Raw genomic sequence first — 19,523 nt, forward strand, 5'->3', positions numbered from 1 at the left:
ACCACACTGCATTTTAAATGTCCATCTTCTCTACTAGACTGTGAACTTCTTAGAGGCTGGGGTGATGTCCTATTCAACCTAGCCAGCACCTCAACACATATAGCAGGCACTCACTAAACACTGTTATTGCTATTCATTTTTCTTTCTGGGAAAAAAAATCTTTTGGCAAAGATGCCAAAATACAATCCTTTCCACAATGCCAGTGATAACTTTTCTGATAAGAGGGATTACTCTGAAACCATTTGTGGGTTCTTTGGAATTTTCATTCGTATTTTCCTTGGCAGCAGATGATTACAACTCATCTCTTCTGAACGTTATCATTAACAGAATATTGACATCAAATAGTCCTGTGGGTTACTCTTTGGTTCTGTAGTTGTTCTTCAGAGTCTTGTTCTTATGGTTAATATTTACAGTTCTCATGTAAGTTGTGGGGGGAAAGGGGAATTCCGATAGATTCAGGACGCTATTCCCTGTTTGACAAATTTATTTCTGATGAAACTCTCTTTATTCTCCATTTTTTTCCCCAAGGTTCTTCTGTGTCCCAAGAAAGCAACTTAGAAATGGGTATATTTGAATTTCAGATCACTTAGCAAAATGTGATGCCAACGTTTATTAGATGACAAGTTAATATACACATGGGATTTTATCATTAGCTTTTGGTGAAACTATAGCTTTAAAAATATATACATATATATGTTTTACACAGCAGGCACTCACCAATCACTGTTTATGTTTTTATATATAACCATGCTTTCATAAATTCAGGTAGAATTCAATATAATCTCATTATATCCCCCATTTTGTCAAAGCTTATCTGATGAGAGGGCTACAGAACGAGAAACACATATGCTTTTCCAAAGACAAGAAGCACAGAGGGATTTAGAAATGATATTTTGTAATTTAATGAGACCACTTTCTACCTATCAAATCAGTAAAAATTAACGAGTTAATACCCATTTTGTTAAGACTGTTAAAAACCAGTAGTAATATATGCCAACACAGCTCTGTGGAATGCAGTTTGACAAAACTGATGAAGGTACCAATCGACAGTCGATTAGTCAAAAAAGAATATAGAGGCCTCACAGTTAGATAGAGTTGGGCTGAAATCTCACAATTGCTAATGTCTCGGTCTGGCTCTTAGGCCCAATGCTTATATTCCTTATTTGTAAGATAAGAATAATCACAGTATTTATATAATAGAGCTGATGAATTATTCTCAGTCCTCTCAAGTAAAGTGCTCAGCACATGGCTTACTCAATTATGTACTAAGATAAAAATGTACTGAATTTCTATAGGTAGAGAATGAGGGGAGCATTTTTCAGGCTCATAGAAAAGCTAGAAGGAATGCTTTATATTTCAAACATTTCCCGAAAGTTTGAAAGTACTTTCATGTACATAATACATTCGGGAAACGTTTGAAATATAAGGTTCGTGGGGGCTGTAATGAAATATGGGGAAGAAAAGGCATTTCATTAATTCATCAACATTTAATGAGCACCTTCTATAATATGGCGTGCACTGTGCAAGTGCTATAGATGCTAACATATGTAAGAAATGATTCTTGCCCTTGAGAACTTCACAGTTCAGTTGGGAAGTTTGACAAGTAAATCAACCAGAGTACAGTGAGAAGTTCAATGTGACTGAAGCATAAAATATTTAGGGAGTAAGCCTGGATATATTATAAAATGCCTTTAATACTAAGCTAATGAATCTAGGACCAGGAAATGAACTAAGGAATTTTTATTTCATTCTGTGGGTTAGACAAAGCACTAAAGGTTTTAGTGGGTCTAGTGGAGGCCACTAAAATGATCCAATTCTAGGGTCAACACAGAGAAAATAATAAATAGGCTAGAACCCAAAGGCAGGGAGACTAATGCAAGGCGGCTTTTGTAAAAAAGTGCCAGCAACGTATCATAGTGGCCTGTACCAGGGCAGTGAATAGTGAGGGAAGTACGGCTTAAAGAGACATCAATCATATCAAACTGAACATGGCCAAAGGAAGGAACTAGAAAATAACAGAGAAATGATTGTATCTTCAGCAAGAAAATGGCATGGGGAAAAAAAGGAGGACTGTTTTTAATTAAAAGAGATATAACAACTAACCACAGTATGAATATTGCTGGATCCTGATTCTAACTAAATGTATAAAGACATTTAGGGAAATCTGAATATGGAGTGGCTATTGGATGGTACTGATGGATAATGATGGATGATACAGGTGGATAATGATCTTATTTTTAGAGATGTACAGTGAAGAGTTTAGGATTATGATGTCTGAGGTTTGCTTTAAGTACTTCAGGAAAATTTTTTTAAAAGGACAGATGAAGAAACTGTGGCAATATATTGATAAATATTCAATCTGGACAGGGATATATACAAATTTATTTACACTATTCAACTTTTATGTATGTTTGAAAATTTTCATCATAAAGTGTTTTTTTAAATGAACCCAGTTTTAGACCTGTTTTGTCTGATGTACTTGACAGACTTTTACATGGAGACCAACGAGCAGCTGGAAATTTAGGCCTTGAGTTAATGTAGATTTGGGAACATCTGTGCAGTGGTGATAGCTGAAGCTGTGGGAGTGGAAAGGGTCACCCATGGAGACAGTGTAGAGCTACAGGAACCAGTGACTGAACACCTAGGGGAAGGCCTCTGTTTTAGGAGCAGGCAGAGAGAGAGAAAAATCATGAGAGAATGAGCGAAGTAGTTAGAGAAGTGAGAGCTTAACCAGGAGGGTGAGAAGTCAGGAGCAGAGAGAGCTGCAATGAAGATCATCATGAGAGAGAAACAAGAGTGCAGTGGGGTCAGAAGTAAGGATGAGAGTCAGTGAGCACAGGGTTTCTTTCTGGGACATTTTGCAGGACGGTGAGGGAGAGCTAGATTAAAAGGGTAAAAGAAATCCTACCATTTAATTTTTAATTATATCCTGTTCATTATGAATCTAAAATTGTGTTGTTACTGTTGATTTTACAAAGACTTTTCTCTCATTTTTTTGCATTCTTGAACATCAAATATAAATTACGTTTTGTAGTTATCCTTTGCATAATTTCAAAGAACCAGAATCACCATTTAAAACTGAGTCTTGGACTTCCCTCGTGGCTCAGTGCTTAAGAATCTGCCTGCCACTGCAGGGGACATGGGTTCGAGCCCTCGTCCAGGAGGATCCCACATGCCACAGAGCAACTAAGCCCATGCGTCACAACTACCGAGCCTGCGCTCTAGAACCCGCGAGCCACAACTACTGAGCGTGTGTGCCTCAACTACTTGAAGCCCGCGCGCCTAGAACCCGTGCTCTCTCATTGTGGAGAAGCCATGGCAATGAGAAGCCCACATACTGCAGCAAAGAGTGGCTCCCTCTCACCTCAACTAGAGAAAGCCCGTGCACAGCAACAAAGACCCAACACAGCCAAAAATGAAAAAAAAAAAACTGTCTTTTTTTTTTTTCATATGAAATACCTTGCATATTTTATATAAGGAATCTTGTCCATCTCCTCCTGTGTCCTTAAAGTAGTCATGCGCTGGGAATGTCCGGTTAATATCACGAGTGATAGCACTGTCCTGGGGAGACTCCTGTGCAAACATTAGGAAAGAGAAGGTTTAGTAGTCAATTATGTCCATACTTGTTTGGGCTTATACAACAAGGTCTTCTCATTTACATGCTTTAAAATGCTGCAGGGACATACTTACACATATGCATGCTCAGAGTTATTGTGTCTTCAGGGAAGCCAAAGCAAAAGCAAATATTAAGGGGAAAAAAAGATGAAAGAAAATCAACCCATTTCACTCTATACACCTCACGTCTATTCCACCCCTGTTGCAAGGAAGTGCAGCTGGTAACCTTTCTATTGTAAGAGGGAAAATGTGATTCAAAATAGATTGCCCCGGGCTTCCCTGGTGGCGCAGTGGTTGAGAGTCCGCCTGCCGATGCAGGGGACATGGGTTTGTGCCGCGGTCTGGGAAGATCCCACATGCCGCGGAGCAGCTGGGCCTGTGAGCCACGGCCGCTGAGCCTGCGCCTCCGAGCCTGTGCTCCGCAACGGGAGAGGCCGCAACAGTGAGAGGCCCGCATACCGCAAAAAAAGAAAAAGAAAAAAAAAATAGATTGCCCCCAGGAAAACACTCAACCTAACCTCAAAAGAAGGAGGCAAAGTGCTTCCGTTAGAAAAACTGGGTACAAACATTGCTGCTTTAATTGATCCTTTGGCACAAAACTCATGTGCCAGGTTCTCAAAGGGAAAAGAGAAATCCCTTGATTGGGGTTTGTCCTAGGGACAAATGGCATAAAAATTCACATAGTGGTCTACTCAATAGGAAACTAGACTATTAAATGCCAAGGAATTCAAACAGGCTATGGGAAAATATTCCTTGCTTTTACCAATGGAGAAAAACTGTTTCCTCTTCTACAATGAGTTACTAAAACTGAACAAATGTCAATAATGTCATAAAATATGTCAAGCATCCAGCTACTTCTAATAGCTTCCCCTTGTTAAATTTTATTTGCTCACTTGGTAAATAACTAGAACACAAAAACATGACCTTCTGTTTTAACAATGCATTGTCTTCATAGCTAAGACAATAGACTTGATTCTCCTTGGTGAGACTACATCATATTCAGCACACCATCCAAGAGCCTGATACTCCTGTTTCAAGTGAAAAATGAGTGATATTCTTTCTTGCCGGGTAATTTCTCTAGCCTTTCAGGTAATCAGGTTCCCAGGGCCATAAATATTTTACAGTTGTGGGATCTGAACTAACTTTACATTTAAAAAGATTTTTTTTACTGAATAAATTTGACATGTAACATTGTGTAAATTTAAAGTGTACAGCATGTTACTTTTGATACATGTATACCATATTGGAATATGATTGCTATAGCAATATCACATTACACAATTATAGTACATTACTGTCTATATTTATAATACTGTGCATTAGATCTCTGGCTTATTTACTACTCATTACAAGTCTGTACCCTTAAACACTAGTCTTACCGCCTCAAACTCCATCTCTGGTGAACCATCTTTAAAGCCTATCTTTCTTAACCTGTAAACTATTTAAACCTTCAAAGACATTGCCAAACTGCTTTGCAAAGAGATTGTCAGACTACTAGTTTTTAAATGCACCACTAACAGCAGTTAAGGCAGCTCAGGAACTGTGGTGATCCCTGACAGGACAAAATCCAAGGTGAGACCTAAGACTACAACAGCTATTTGTCTGGCGGCAGCTTCCAGGCTGTAGCACATGGAGAAGGAACTGAAACAGAGCTGGGGATGGGGAGTGCCTCCCTGAGCTGAGAAAAAAGAGAGCAGAATTCAGGGAGGGCAAGGTAGCTAGAATTTATAGCTCAGAGTACTGGAGAGGCAAAGCTGAACAGAAAGAGAGCTGCAGAGCTATGTAGAGGGGTCCCTATGAGTCACAGAATCAGAAAAGAAAAAATGATAAACTGGACTCCATCAAATTAAAAAATTTTAATATTCAAAAACCACTGTTAAAAACATGAAAATGTAAGCCACGACCATGAATTTATAGGATAAATTACCTATAAAATCTATCTGATGATGGAGTTGAATCCAGATATATAACTCTCAAAATAAGACAAACAACTGATTTTAAAAGGGGGGAAATGGTGGTAAAATACTGAATAGATGCTTCATAAAATAAGACATATAGATGGCAAATAAGCACATAAAAAAATTTCAACATCATTAGTTATCAGCAAAACATAAATTAAAACCACAATGAGATTCCTTTACAAGCCCACTAAATGTTAAAATTAAAAGGACCCAATATACCAAGGACTGGCAAAGGGTGAGAAACAGCTGGAACTCTCATACATTGCTGGTGGGAATGTAAAATGGTACAAATACTTTAGAAACAGTTTGGAAGTTTCTTATATATAAAGTTAGACGTACACTTCCCATACAATTCAGTGATTCCACTACTATGTATTTATCCAAGAGAAATGAAAATACAAATATATGCAAATACTTGAACTCAAATGTCCATAGCAGCTTCATTCCTAATAGCCCATACTGGAAACAATGCAGATGTGCTCCAATGGGTAAATGGATAAATAAACTGTGGTATGTGCATACAGTGATGGAATACTACTCAGCAATAAAAAGGGAAAAAACCTACTGATACACACCATAAGATATACCTCAAAAGCATTAGACTATGTGAAAGAAGACAGACACAAGAGACTATTTTCTATAATTCCATGTACATGAAATTCTAGAAAAGCAAAATCATAAGTTATATAAAGCAGATCAGTGTTTGGACGAGGCTGCAGCTAAAGGGAGAAGACTGATTTTTTTAAATTTTTTTTTTTAAGCGTTACGCAGGCCTCTCACTGCTGTGGCCTCTCCCGTTGCGGAGCACAGGCTCCGGACGCATAGGCTCAGCGGCCATGGCTCACGGGCCTAGCTGCTCCGCGGCATGTGGGATCCTCCCGGACTGGGGCACGAACCCGTGTCCCCTGCATCGGCAGGCGGACTCTCAACCACTGCACCACCAGGGAAGCCCAAGAGAAGACTGATTTTTAAGAGGTATTAGAGAACTTTCTGAAGTGATGGAATTATTATCCACCATATCTGTGGTGGTAATTAAAACATATTGAGTTGTTCACTTAAAACTGGTGAATTTTACTGTATATAAATTACATCTAAATAAAGGTGATTTTAAAATGGAAAAACAAACAAAAGGGGATACTCATACAATTGAAAAAGAGACCCAGGATGATGCAGGTCCTTTAGATTAAGAATTCCCAGTACTAATTTAGCTATATGTACCTAAATGATGGGAACGATGTCAATCCATCTTTACCTTAAGGCCTTAGAACCAGGGGCGTAGCTTAGAGTCAGACATATCTGGGTTTGAAAGCTGGCTCATCTCTTACTTGGCTAAAAAACTTTAGGTGAGCTTCTTATCTTCTCTGGCTAATAGCATCTACCTTATAAAGTTGTAGTGAGGGTTACAATTAAATGTGTCTATAAATTATAAACATGTAAAGAGATTCCAGTATTATCTGACATGTACATAAAACACTGGATAAAAGTGAAAGTGAGCAAAGTCTCCAGCATGGCTGACAGCTGGGGCTGTCCTCTGAACACACACACTCACACATAAGCACACACCCATGCACACAAATGCACATGTGCGTGCACGCACACACACACACACACATGCGCACTGACATACAGAACACTCAACCATATGGTTCCTAGAATATGTATTATTTTTATTTTTGTATATCTTATCTTCCTATAAAGCTATTCATGTAGGGGCAGAAATTGTACTTTAGTTTTGTAACTTCCACAGAGCCTAGCACAATGCATGACACATACTCAGTGCTTGATAAATATATCGAATAAAAGTCCAAAAGCTTCCTTAAGATTGAGTGATGGCAATGCTCATGTGGTCAACAGCTCTCCCTAAACTAGAATCTCTAATGCTAATGTTTATTAATTCAAGACTCACGTGAAAGAGGCACTAAACTAAATCAGAAAAGAACCTTATTAATAATTTAAAAGACATTCCAACTAAATACCTGAAAAAACCAAGACTGCTATAATGATTGACTCATTAGTGACTTCCAAATTGTGTCATATGCAGGCAAGAGAAAATAACGGTCATGAGAAATAGAACAAAGGGGCTTCCCTGGTGGTGCAGTGGCTGGGAGTCTGCCTGCCAATGCAGGGGACACGGGTTCGTGCGCCGGTTCGGGAGGATCCCACATGCCGCAAAGCGGCTGGGCCCGTGAGCCATGGCGGCTGAGCCTGTGCGTACAGAGCCTGTGCTTCGCAACGGCAGAGACCACAACAGTGAGAGGCCCCCGTACCGCCAAAAAAAAAAAAAAAAGAAAAGAAATAGAACAAAGACTTTGAGTCTAGCTCTAAATGCAAAATAAATCAAATCATCCTGCAATTATCAAGAGAAATGACAAGGAGTCTGTATCAAAAACATATGCTATATTATTGTGGGTTAACAATTTTTATTCAGCCTAGGATATGTGAATTCTCTTGAACTCAGTTTTTTTAATTTATTTATTTTTGGCCGTGCCACACGACTTGCGGGATCTTAGTTCCCCAACCAGGGATCGAACCTGGGCCCTGTAGTGAAAGTGCCGAGTCCTCCTAACCTCTGGACCACCAGGGAATTCTCTTGAACTCAGTTTTAATTTTAACCAACACATAGAATGTAAAATAGCAACACAAAGAGAAAACCACAGGCATACTGGGAATTAAGAAATCTTTATTTGAAATAAATCTGTTTCATGAACAGCTCAAACAACAACCGACCATAAATAGTCCCAGCTTCAACTGTGAAACTGCAACATGACAAAAACTTATTGCACCCCTAGAATCATTAAGAGGAAAAATAATAAACTGAACTTAACTAAAATTAAAATTTTTCTGCTTATAAAATATGCCATTAAGAAAAGAAATAGGCAAGCGTTACATATATCTCAAAAGGAACTGTATCTAGAATATATACAGAACTTAAAGAAAGAGACAATTACTAAAATGGACAAAAATTGAGCACTTTATAAAAGAAAATATACAAATGGCAAATACGCAAATGAAAAGGTAGTTACCAGGACAATGCCAATTAAAACCACAATGAGCTAGCCAGCCAAAGTGTCTACCAAGGAGAATGATTTCTTGTGCAATGATAGGAGGGCTACCACCTGGAACATTCTGCAGAGAGTAATTCAATCAATGGAGATTTGGAAAATCAGAATGATAATTTCAAAGCACTGAAGGAAGATGACCCAAAGCACCATTAAGTAATTTCTGAAAAGTTCTAGAACTTGAAAACAAAAAGGAGAAAGGGGACTTAAAGCACTAAAACAATGATTAAAATAAATTTCACATTGACAAAACTTTCCAGAAAAGATGAATGGACATTTTATTGATCTATATTTGTAGTTCAGCCATAAGAAATTATTCTGAAAAAGCTGTTAATTCTGTTCTTGAATTATATATCCACTGGAATATTTCCAAAAGAGAATTCAGATTTTTTTAAATGTCAGATGAATTCACTCTAGGAATTTTATGAAACAACAATTAAAGTTCTGAAACATGCTAAGAATGATAGATTCTGGCTTAGGACAAGCATGAAGGTTAGAAAATTATATGAAGAATTGAGAGGAATATGGAAAGCTTCAAAATATTTTATGCCAGTTTTATCAGTCATATTAGACTGATGATAAAGATAACTTGAAAAAGGATATAAAATTATGAGATATATGACTTGGACATTCAAATGCACATAGAATGGGAATATAACAAAAAACTGAAAAAACTCTGTAACTGGTTAGTTCTCATCCATCTGCCATCCCTCAACCATTTGATCATGGGAGTCATCAGATAAGTAAGGGGGAAAATGCCCTTGAGATTAGGTGATTTTGAAAATTCACATGCTGAATTTTTGAAGCCTTCAAGAATGATAATAAATCGAGGAGTTCCATGTGAACCACTTGCTTAAAATATTTGGTCTTAGGAAATATGCTGAAGAACTTGGGAATAAATCCATTTGACTTGCCAGAGGCCAAGCTGTACAAAAATGATCCAAAAATTCTAACAATGATGAATTCAGTAAGTTCCTATCAGAATAATGACATCGTTAAATTTGAAAAGATTCTGAAAACAAATCACAGTAACGTTATGGATGATTCCTTCCTAAGAGAACACAGCAAAGAGCTTTTGTAAAATATCGACACCCAAGTGCTGATAAAATTAAGATTTATACCACAATACATAGTCCTCTTATTTCTAAGGAGTTAAACATAAATGTAGCTGACATAGGGAACTTGCTAGCACAAGGCATATTGGCTGACACTATTCATGGCCAAATTGATTAAGTCAACCAAATACATCCTTTCACCAGACTATAATTAGTAAAATGGCTTAACAGAGAACAAGCTTTTACAAATGTACTTGAGGCAATCATGCAGAGACATAAACCTTAAAAGAACAGGGAATGGCAAAACGACTGTAAGGTGATAGGTCCTGAAAACTACTGAAGTGATGGCAGACGTAGTTCTTTTTTAATCAACTGGCTTTATGTTTTGGTTGCTTCATGTATCGTAAGAAAAACAGCTTTAATCTCCAGAAAAAAACAAAACTGCCATATGATCATGCAGTATTAACATTTTGCAAACTTTTTCTGTTAAGAGCCAGATGGCAGATACTTACTCAATTCTCCCTTTGTAGAGAAAAAGTAGCCATAGACAATATGTAAATAAACAAGCATTTCTGCATTCTAATAAAACTTTATTTTCAAAACAAGAAGCATGCTGGATTTGCTGCAGTTTGCCAAGCCCTCCTCTAAATATACAACACAATAATTTGTCACCAGCAACATGACCAGAGAGAAGATTTTTGTAATGATTTTGAATATACTGACATGTTACTACTGATTAACTTTTTATGTTTTACTTGCAGAAATTCTGTCACAAACAAGCAGCAACAACTTGAAATGTAATTTACCTTTGAACACTTTTTTTCATGTAATAATGAATCTTAAAAATGTTTGCTGCATTTTACAAAAGTCAATTCTTCAAAGTCTGTATATTTCTGTATCTGCAACGTAGTAAAGATTTAAATGAAACCCTGTAATTGTAGTGCCATATTGTCCCTTATAGTTCAAGCAGCAATACAAACAGTATACACAATTCAGAAACTAAACATACACACTGAAACATATTAGACTGGCTAAAATAAAAAGACAATACTAAATGTTGGTGAGGATATGAAACAACTGGAACTCTTAACTGTTGCTAATGGAGATATAAAATGATACATCCACTTTAGTGAATTACATGGCTGTTTCCTGTAAAGTTAAATAGGCATTTACAGAGACCCAGCAATTTCACTCCTAAGTATCACACAGGAGAAAGAAAAACGTGTCCAAAAGAAAACCAAAAATGTACAAAAATGTTAATAACCTTATTTGTAATGGCCAAAAACTAGAAACCCCAAATGTCCATTCATAAAAAAAGAGATAAACAAATTACCATCCATATAATGGAATACATATATACATTGTTGGAAATAATTTCATTAAATACCATACTCTAAAATAATAGCACTTTAAAAATTTATTCACTAAACAAATACTAAGAATTAATACCTCACACTAAAATCCAAATCTTTTTTATTTCCCCTTCCCATACTCCTGTCAAATGGGACTAGTCACTGTTCCCCAAACATAATCCCAAATTAATGATATACCTTACTGCATCTTAAAAGGAAAAATCTAACCTTTTATTTTCTTAGTATAATAACAAACCCTTTTTGTTTTCTTATTTTAGTAAGACATTTTTGCTTCCTTACAATAATAATACTGGGGAAAATGAGAAAAAAAGATAATTTCACTGTAGCTAATGTTTGATAAGCATATATCTAACTTTCTATATAATTATTTTTATAAAATGAGCTTACATTGTTTTGAAAATTAATTTTACTAACTTACTAGTTTTACTAACTGTAAAATGTTGTGAGCCTTTTTTCCTGTTATCTGACAGTTATCCTACCCTAGCATTTTTAATGCACAGTAACCTGTCACATGTCTATACCATAACTTACTAGGCCAAATCTCTGACTTTGGAAGATTCAGGCTGTTCTACTCCTTTTGCTATAAACAAGGCTGTAAAGTAGAGCCATGATTCTTAAGGGGTAAGAGATTATTTCCACAATCACTCCTTTCCCCCAAAGGCCCAGTGTAACTCTTGTGTTTGGATTTTGACTTACAATGCCAATTTGTCCTCCAGAAAAGTTGTACCAATTTATATACCACACTGGTAGCACCCTCACAGCAGCTGCCCTGCTGTTTTGGAATAGTCACTTACGTACTTGTCCCGGCCTCCTTCTAGTCTGTATATAACTAAGAATTGTACCTAAAGTTGCAAAGAACTACACATAAAGTTCACTGACTCCATCCCATTCTAATTCCAATGCATTGTTTGCTGAACCCACATGCTGACAGATGTAAAAAAAAAACAAGAAACAAAAAAAACAGCACTATCATGCATATATTTCCTTGTCCTGTCAGTTGCCATGGCCTAGAAGCAATAACACCCAGTAGCAATGAGCACACCTAGTGCCAGGATCTTGGTTTCTAATACCATTTACTAATAAAAGGAACCAGGCTCCTTATGGAAATGGCTGATTCTAGTGCTGGGGCAGGAAATATACAAGATGATCCTGGAACACCTAGAATTGCCAAAGAGTAAGGAAGAACTTCCCCCCTGACTCACACCACAAAGAAAACAAACCCACAACAATGGGAACATGTCAAAGGGAAACATGAGCCAGAGTTCCCAGTAGCCAAAGCTGGAACAATGTAAGCAACAAAATTAATGAAGTATTACTGGATTATAATCTAAAGTATAAAATAAATATCCATGAATCTATACTTATATAAACAACCAAATAAGTAAATAAATGGGGGGAAAAGAGACAAATCTCCCATGAAGAAGAATTCCAAATAATTTATGAAAACACCCTGCCCTGGGACTTCCCTACTGGTCCAGTGGTTAAGACTCTGTGCTTCTACCACAGGGGGCCACAGGTTCGACCCCTGGCCGAGGAACTAAGATCCTGCATGCCATGCGGCACAGCCAGAAAAGAAACACACACAAAAAAACCACCCTGCCCTTATGGAGGGAGCCCACTCATGTGTGCGCTGTGCACAGTGTCTTCCTTCTGAAGAGTACAGTATGGTAAGGGGAAAAAAAGAGTAACGACAATGGAGAAATCTGACAAACATGACCATAGCCAGATGATCAACGTCCACACTAATAGTGACAAGTCATGTTGATGGTACATACCCTTGATATGAGGTAATGAAAATGGGAGTTTACCTTTGTGTTATTTTTCCCCTAAACTCATAACCTTATGAGAAAAACATCACACAAATTCCAAATGAGGGACATTCTATAAAATACCTGACCAGTATTCCTTAAAGCTGCCAAAGTCATCAAAAACAAAGAAAGTCTAAGAAACTGAAACACAGTCAAGAGGAGCCTAAGGAGACAGAAGGACTAAATATAACGAAGTATCCTGGATGGGATCTGGAAGAGAAAAAGGACATTAAGAATAAACAAAGGATATCTAAATAAAACATGGACTTCAGTTGATAATAATACATCAGTATTGGCTCACTAATTGAAACAAACATATCCTACTAAGATTTGCACTTATTAGGCACTCAATAAAATTGTGGACTAAATTTGTGGAATAAAACTGGTGAATGCTGTGGGTACAAGCTCAATAGTAATAAAAAGGAGGCTCTGTTGATGTAACTGATTTCTAGATGATTTCTTTCTTGTCCCCAATTCTTATGCTCTTTTTAGTGTATGTAAGAAAGCAATAGTGACGTTTTGTTACTTTCTTAAATTGTAAGGCTTGTCTAAAATAATCTGTGCAAAGAAAAATCTAAGGAAATAACATTTGTGCTGTTTCCTTCTCCCATCTTGGTTTTGAAAGTCGTCCATTAGGTCAAATCACAGTGGTACCACATTCTGTAATTTTTCTGGATGACTATTTTTATACCTTACTGTGAGAATTGGCTCTCTGAGTAACTTCTCAGGATTAACAAGGTACTGGGAACTGACGGAAACCCTCTGAATACACACCCTTTGTAAACTCAAGTTGAAAAATAGAAAGCTAAGAATGGCAGGAAGAAAAAGAAAGTACCCAAACAAAGAAAATGCAGTGGAAGGTTGCCATGAGAAATAACCAGCATAGAGAAGATTATTTCCAAAGTAGCTTGTTGCCTAAAGAAAAAGATCTTCTTAAGACTATACAAAATGTTATAAATGCTTTGTTAAAAGCCATCATCTAATACTTATGAAAACAAAACAAATACCACCAAAATTCCACTCAAATCCATCATGCTATATCCTCTCTTTACAATATGTTTCACAGAAATAAAGTAATTTTTTGGTTACATTTTGCTCTTTAAAAGCCAGCTACAGATTGTCAGAAGTGATTTTAAAGACTCAGTTTTTTAAATTCCCTAAGAAAAAAACTCAAAAGAAGGAAAATGAAATTGAAGGAATACTATACTATAAAATTAATAAATAAGGACTAAAAACCTTCTGGAGGTAAAATCATTTTTCTTAATTAAACGTAACTCCTGTCATTTGTAATTTAACTTCATGTGTTTTGGAAGTAGCAGAATTGCTTAAGTGCAAAGGTTAAGAATAAGACTTCTAAGCCTATGAAAACAGATGTTCTTGTGTTTGGGCAAGATCAAAATGGGCCTACAAAAACCTGCAAAATCTGGAAATTTCATTTCAATGGGTCATGTTAAATCTAATAGCATTTCTATTAGCACCATTTTAACAGAGTCAAAAAAGGTGATTAAGAAAAACAGTTAACAATTATTTTAGTTAACAATTATTTTGTCGCTTAAAAAATAGCTCTGTCTTTTAAAATCAAATACTGTAGCCATCTTAAGGAATGCCTCACAGGAATTCTGACAAAATAAAAAGAAGGTATGTAAGGTATTCTTAGCCTGAGATTTAATAAACAGATTTAAGGTTTACCATAAATTAAGGTTTACTCTGACACTGACTGCAAAGTTTTGTGTGTTATTTTTCTAAGAAGAACATTCTTAGATTTTAACAGATTCACTAGAATGTGAAGCTTCATAAGGGCAGAGATTTCTGTTTTGTTCACATGCATCTCCAGCACCTAGAAGAGTACCTGACAAATGGTAGGAACTCAATAAATATTTTCTGAATAAATGAATTCTCAGGGGATATATGATACATATAAGGTTCAGAGCCACTTACTTCCTATTGACAAACTCACCTTTACAGACTTAAAAATAATTATTTAAGCCATAATAACTAGAGAGAACAAGGATCTGTACTCATTGTTCTAAGCACCTTATATATGGATATATCATATAGCTCTACCTGTGTTAACAACAACCCCCTGAGGTGGGCTCTATTATGTCCCCCATTTGGCAAAAGAGGAAAGAAGTTAAATCACCTGGCAAGCAAAGTGAGGAGCTGGGACTGGAACCCAACTGGTTCAGCTTTCTAGTTCACGTTCTTAACCCAAATAAACATACTATAAAAGTGAAGAAATTCTCTTATCAGTAGTGAATGGCATTTATAATTCCTAATATATGAAAAAATGCTTTTGTCTTCTAGACTCTTACAAATAAAATCAACATGATACAGACTTTGAAAATGTGCTTCCTCCTTTTACTCATATGAAGGCTATTCAGTGTTTATGAAAAAGCAGAAATCGCTAAAGCTCTAATTACACAGAGAAATATATGATACTCTTAAACATAAAAACAAAGTGAAAGAAGTCTCAACATGTGGCCCTTTTGTAAATTATTCAAAGAAAAGGCATTTTCCCTAACTGCTAGGTGGCCTCCAACATGTATCTTAATCATTTCAGGTTTTAAAATAAAATATGTAATATTTTAAATTATTATGGTTTTATTCTTTGATTAGGGTTGACCACTTGATAGATGTATTGTTAGACTACAATATCCTGGCCTCTCAAAGAACCGCCTTCATGAAACTGTGCTACTGGCATGTTTTGAGACACTATTTTAAAAAAATTGCCATAGAAATCTTGTATCTCGTGGTGGTGAGGACACCTCCTACCACATTACTCAGTGTCCTTATCAGAAATTCTGTTTCTTCTAAAGAAATATGGCTATTTTTTCCCCCATGGACAATGATTAAATGTCCATTTTTGTTTTGGCCTCCAGAACCCTCACAACCAAATTTGCAGCCCAATCTTAAACAATACAGGAGGTCATGGCCTGTATATCTGTGTATTATCTTCCTGTTCTATCTCTATTTTCCAAATCTCTTTCTTATTTACATTTTCCTACTTTTCTGAATTGTAAATATTCTAATAAGGTACCTCAATACCTTAGTAATGAAGTACAGTGTATTTGTATAAAACAAATTAAAGCCCTTCGATAGCATTTCATAGTTCAATCAACAAGAATTCTAGAAATAAGTATCTGATTGATGGGCTCATTTAACACTGACAGCGCAAAAACATTTTTACCTTAAATTCAGATTTCAAGAACATAAAAATGTATAGTCATGCAAACATAATTTTACTTGTCCCTATGTAACTAGCACCACTGATCTTCAAATCAGTTTTCTTTCAACTAGCAGTGCTGTTATTCTATACCAATGCAATCGCAGGAATTTTAGTATAAACTGGATTTGTGGGTAGATATTACTTTGTAAATTTATCCTGGTGATTTGCTCTTATAGGCAAAAATCGTAATTCTAGTAAAACTGCCATTGAATAACATTTAATAAAAGATTTTAAAAGCTCGACCAATGGGAGACAAGAAACTAATCTTTAATATTTAAATAAATGAAACACTGTATTCAGCAATTACTACTGTATTCAGTAATTAATGTTTTAAAATTTCCATTCCAAACACATCAAACACAGAACAAACTGTAACTAAATTTCCATAAACATGGAAGTAACTGAAGGCACTGCAGAATCTGGCTACAACTATGTGAAGACTGGAGCTGGACTTCTGACAAAGAATAGAGAAGACGGATTTTAGGTGCTCTACCGAGGTCACACGATGTAATAGAACACAATGTGATAGTTAGAACACTGACTCTAGGGTCAGGCAGTTCTGTGTCTGAAAACTGCCTCCCCTACTTCTAATTGTATGACCTTGGATAAGTCACTTAACTGGTCTGAGCCTTAATATCCCTGGTCTGAGCCTTAATATCCCTATCTGTAAAATTTATGCAATGGTCACTGCCTTGAAGAGTTTATGAGAAGCAAATTAAATACTGCATGGAAGGCAGGTAGCATAAGGCCTTGCCATCAGTGACAGCTCTTTCCCATCAGACTTGAGATTTATGATGTTGGCCTATTTCCAACCTTGGGAGAGAAGCCAAAGGGCAAAATGTGTACTTGGCAGATTTTCCCATATTTGAAACTTAGTGAACTACTGTGAGGGATCTGCAATTTTAGAGAGTATCCAATTCAGAAATCCATTGTATCAATTTATTTTAACCAAATAAAACTATAAAGATAAATCAGGTAGCAGAAAAGCTGACACAAAATATAAATGGTACAATGACTGTTTTTTAAAACCTATGAACTGTGCTAACCAAAACATTCTAGGAGCTCAGAATGAAATATCTTTGCTGATTATCTTAAAAAAAAAAATCATTTCTCAGAGGCAAAAATCCATTTGGGTTTCTCTATTATCACTGACTCATTTAGTAAAGACCTCTGCTATTTCAAGACAATCAATTAACTATACCAACACCCAATGCTACTAATCCTTCTTTACTCTTTTTTCCCTTCCAGTAAGAAAACAACTTGCCCCAAACATGCACAACAAAAAGACAACTATATTCTATAATCAATGAACTGCCAAAGAATCTTTTATTGCAGAAAGCAGACTCCAAAAGCAGCCTCCAGAAATGTTTGCCAAATAAGCGCCGCTAACTTTAAAACATTTAGCATGGTTATCAGCTGAACAGTTATATACTTATTATGTTGAGTCTATATACACAATGTAATAGAAAATTAAATGACTTCTTCAGAAAACACAGCTTTTTAATAAAATAAGGTACAGCGATCACATTGTTTCAATCCAAATATGGCATTATAGTGCCATTCTAAAAATAAATCGAAGTCCCATGTGATATGCAGCCTTTTAGCTATGTTCATTTCCTTTTAGGGCTCAAGTTTCCCACAGGAAAATTATTCAATGTTTGGCAAAACTGTCCCAAATCATGTATAGATAAGGCACAACTGCTAACTACACCGTCAATCTTTTCCTGCTTTGCTATTGTTGATTCTCATTCACAGTACTCCATCATGGAGAGGTCCAAGAAGCAGGAAATACTCAAGAATTTTTATCTGACCAAAGTGAAACAAAAAATGTCATTTTGAGTAAAAAGGTGTTGAGGAGGTAATTTATGAGTCATCTAAATTAGAAGACCCAAAATTATTACATACAAAGTCATATTCCAAATATGTTTCTGATAACTGTGATGAATTCCAAATACTTATTTCAATTGTATTATTTACATTACTGAGCAAAACTACATATCAAATACCCTTATAAAATCTTCTCAAAATCACCCACTCTCATAATACAACACACACACACACACACACACACAAACACACAAAATCAAGACCCATTCCCCAAGCGATATTTTTTTTTAATCTTTTTTTTTTTTTTTTTTTGCGGTACTCAGGCCTCTCACTGTTGTGGCCTCTCCCGTTGCAGAGCACAGGCTCCGGACGCGCAGGCTCAGCAGCCATGGTTCACGGGCCCAGCCGCTCCGTGGCATGTGGGATCTTCCCGGACCGGGGCACGAACCCGTATCCCCTGCATCGGCAGGCGGACTCCCAACCACTGCGCCACCAGGGAAGCCCCCCAAGCTATATTTTTATATAACCAAATCAATCAAATTATGATTTCTAAGAAGATGTTTATGAATGTTTCAGAATGCTTAGCAAATATTCAGTTTTTCTTTAAAAAGCTAGTTTCTTCTGAAGATAACAAGTCTTAAGTCAAAGGTTTAAGTATGCCTGTTAAGTAGCAAAAATACAAAGCAGCTGTAAAATGACTAGTTATATTGAAATGACTTTAAGCTCTATAGTTCTCTTTTATATAGTTAACAAAATAATCTATATGAGAAGCTGTGTTTGAATGCTATTAGTCACAAACATCTCCATCAGTGAACTGCTGAACTGCATTTAGAATTCTGTAAGAGGTCTGCATTCATAAACATATTCACAGACTATAGGTATATGACCTAGGCTTCAATGTTTATTTTAATTATATCTATTTATATAGTTTTCAGGCAAAAATGGTATTTCCTAGAGCCCCAATATATAAGAAAATCATGTTTAAGATTTTAATTTTCCTACCAAAGAGCTAATCTTAAGAAACAATTATCAAGAAACAATTATTTAAAGATTTAAAAGTTATCTTATTCTATCATTAATGTATAAAGCTATATAATTAGTTAGATCTTTCTCTATTAACCTAAAAACTTAACGGCACATAGGTATCATACCAACCAAGGTCTATTAGTATCTATGTGGTAATGGCTTATTAGATAGGTAGTAAGAGCCAACCTGGAATTAAATTCTTTTTATGTTTTTGTATTTAAAATTCCTGGGTAATAGCAACTTTAAAAGGTACTGGATAAGCAATGATCTTCAATTTTATTTAAGCAAAAACTTCACCCTCGGGGCTTCCCTGCGCGTCCGTCTGCCGATACAGGGGACACGAGTTCGTGCCCCGGTCCGGGAAGATCCCACATGCCGTAGAGCAGCTGGGTCCGTGAGCCATGGCCGCTGGGCCTGCGCGTCCGGAGCCTGTGCTCCACAACGGGAGAGGCCACAACAGTGAGAGGCCCGCGTACCGCAAAAAAAACAAAACAACTTCACCCTCCAATCTCACTAGCAGTACAAATAATATAAATACCAATGAAGGCATTCTAGAACCACGCATTTCATGTA

General features: G+C 36.4%; 1 protein-coding gene and 1 pseudogene across 1 annotated transcript in view; one reads left to right on the forward strand and one right to left on the reverse strand.

Annotated features, from left to right (window-relative positions):
• The window catches only part of RABGAP1 (RAB GTPase activating protein 1), a 136,761-nt gene that overhangs the window by 33,873 nt on the left and 83,365 nt on the right, over window positions 1-19,523 (reverse strand). The window contains exons 13-14 of the mRNA XM_060014185.1: window positions 3,381-3,573; window positions 3,173-3,186 (exon numbers count right to left, since the gene is read on the reverse strand). Of these exons, the coding sequence (XP_059870168.1) occupies window positions 3,173-3,186; window positions 3,381-3,573 (207 nt within the window). The remainder of the gene's footprint in view (window positions 1-3,172; window positions 3,187-3,380; window positions 3,574-19,523) is intronic.
• On the forward strand, window positions 5,627-11,763 carry LOC132426821 (COP9 signalosome complex subunit 2 pseudogene; annotated as a pseudogene).

The sequence above is a fragment of the Delphinus delphis genome, chromosome 6 (assembly GCF_949987515.2).
Source record: "Delphinus delphis chromosome 6, mDelDel1.2, whole genome shotgun sequence".
NCBI lineage: Eukaryota > Metazoa > Chordata > Mammalia > Artiodactyla > Delphinidae > Delphinus > Delphinus delphis.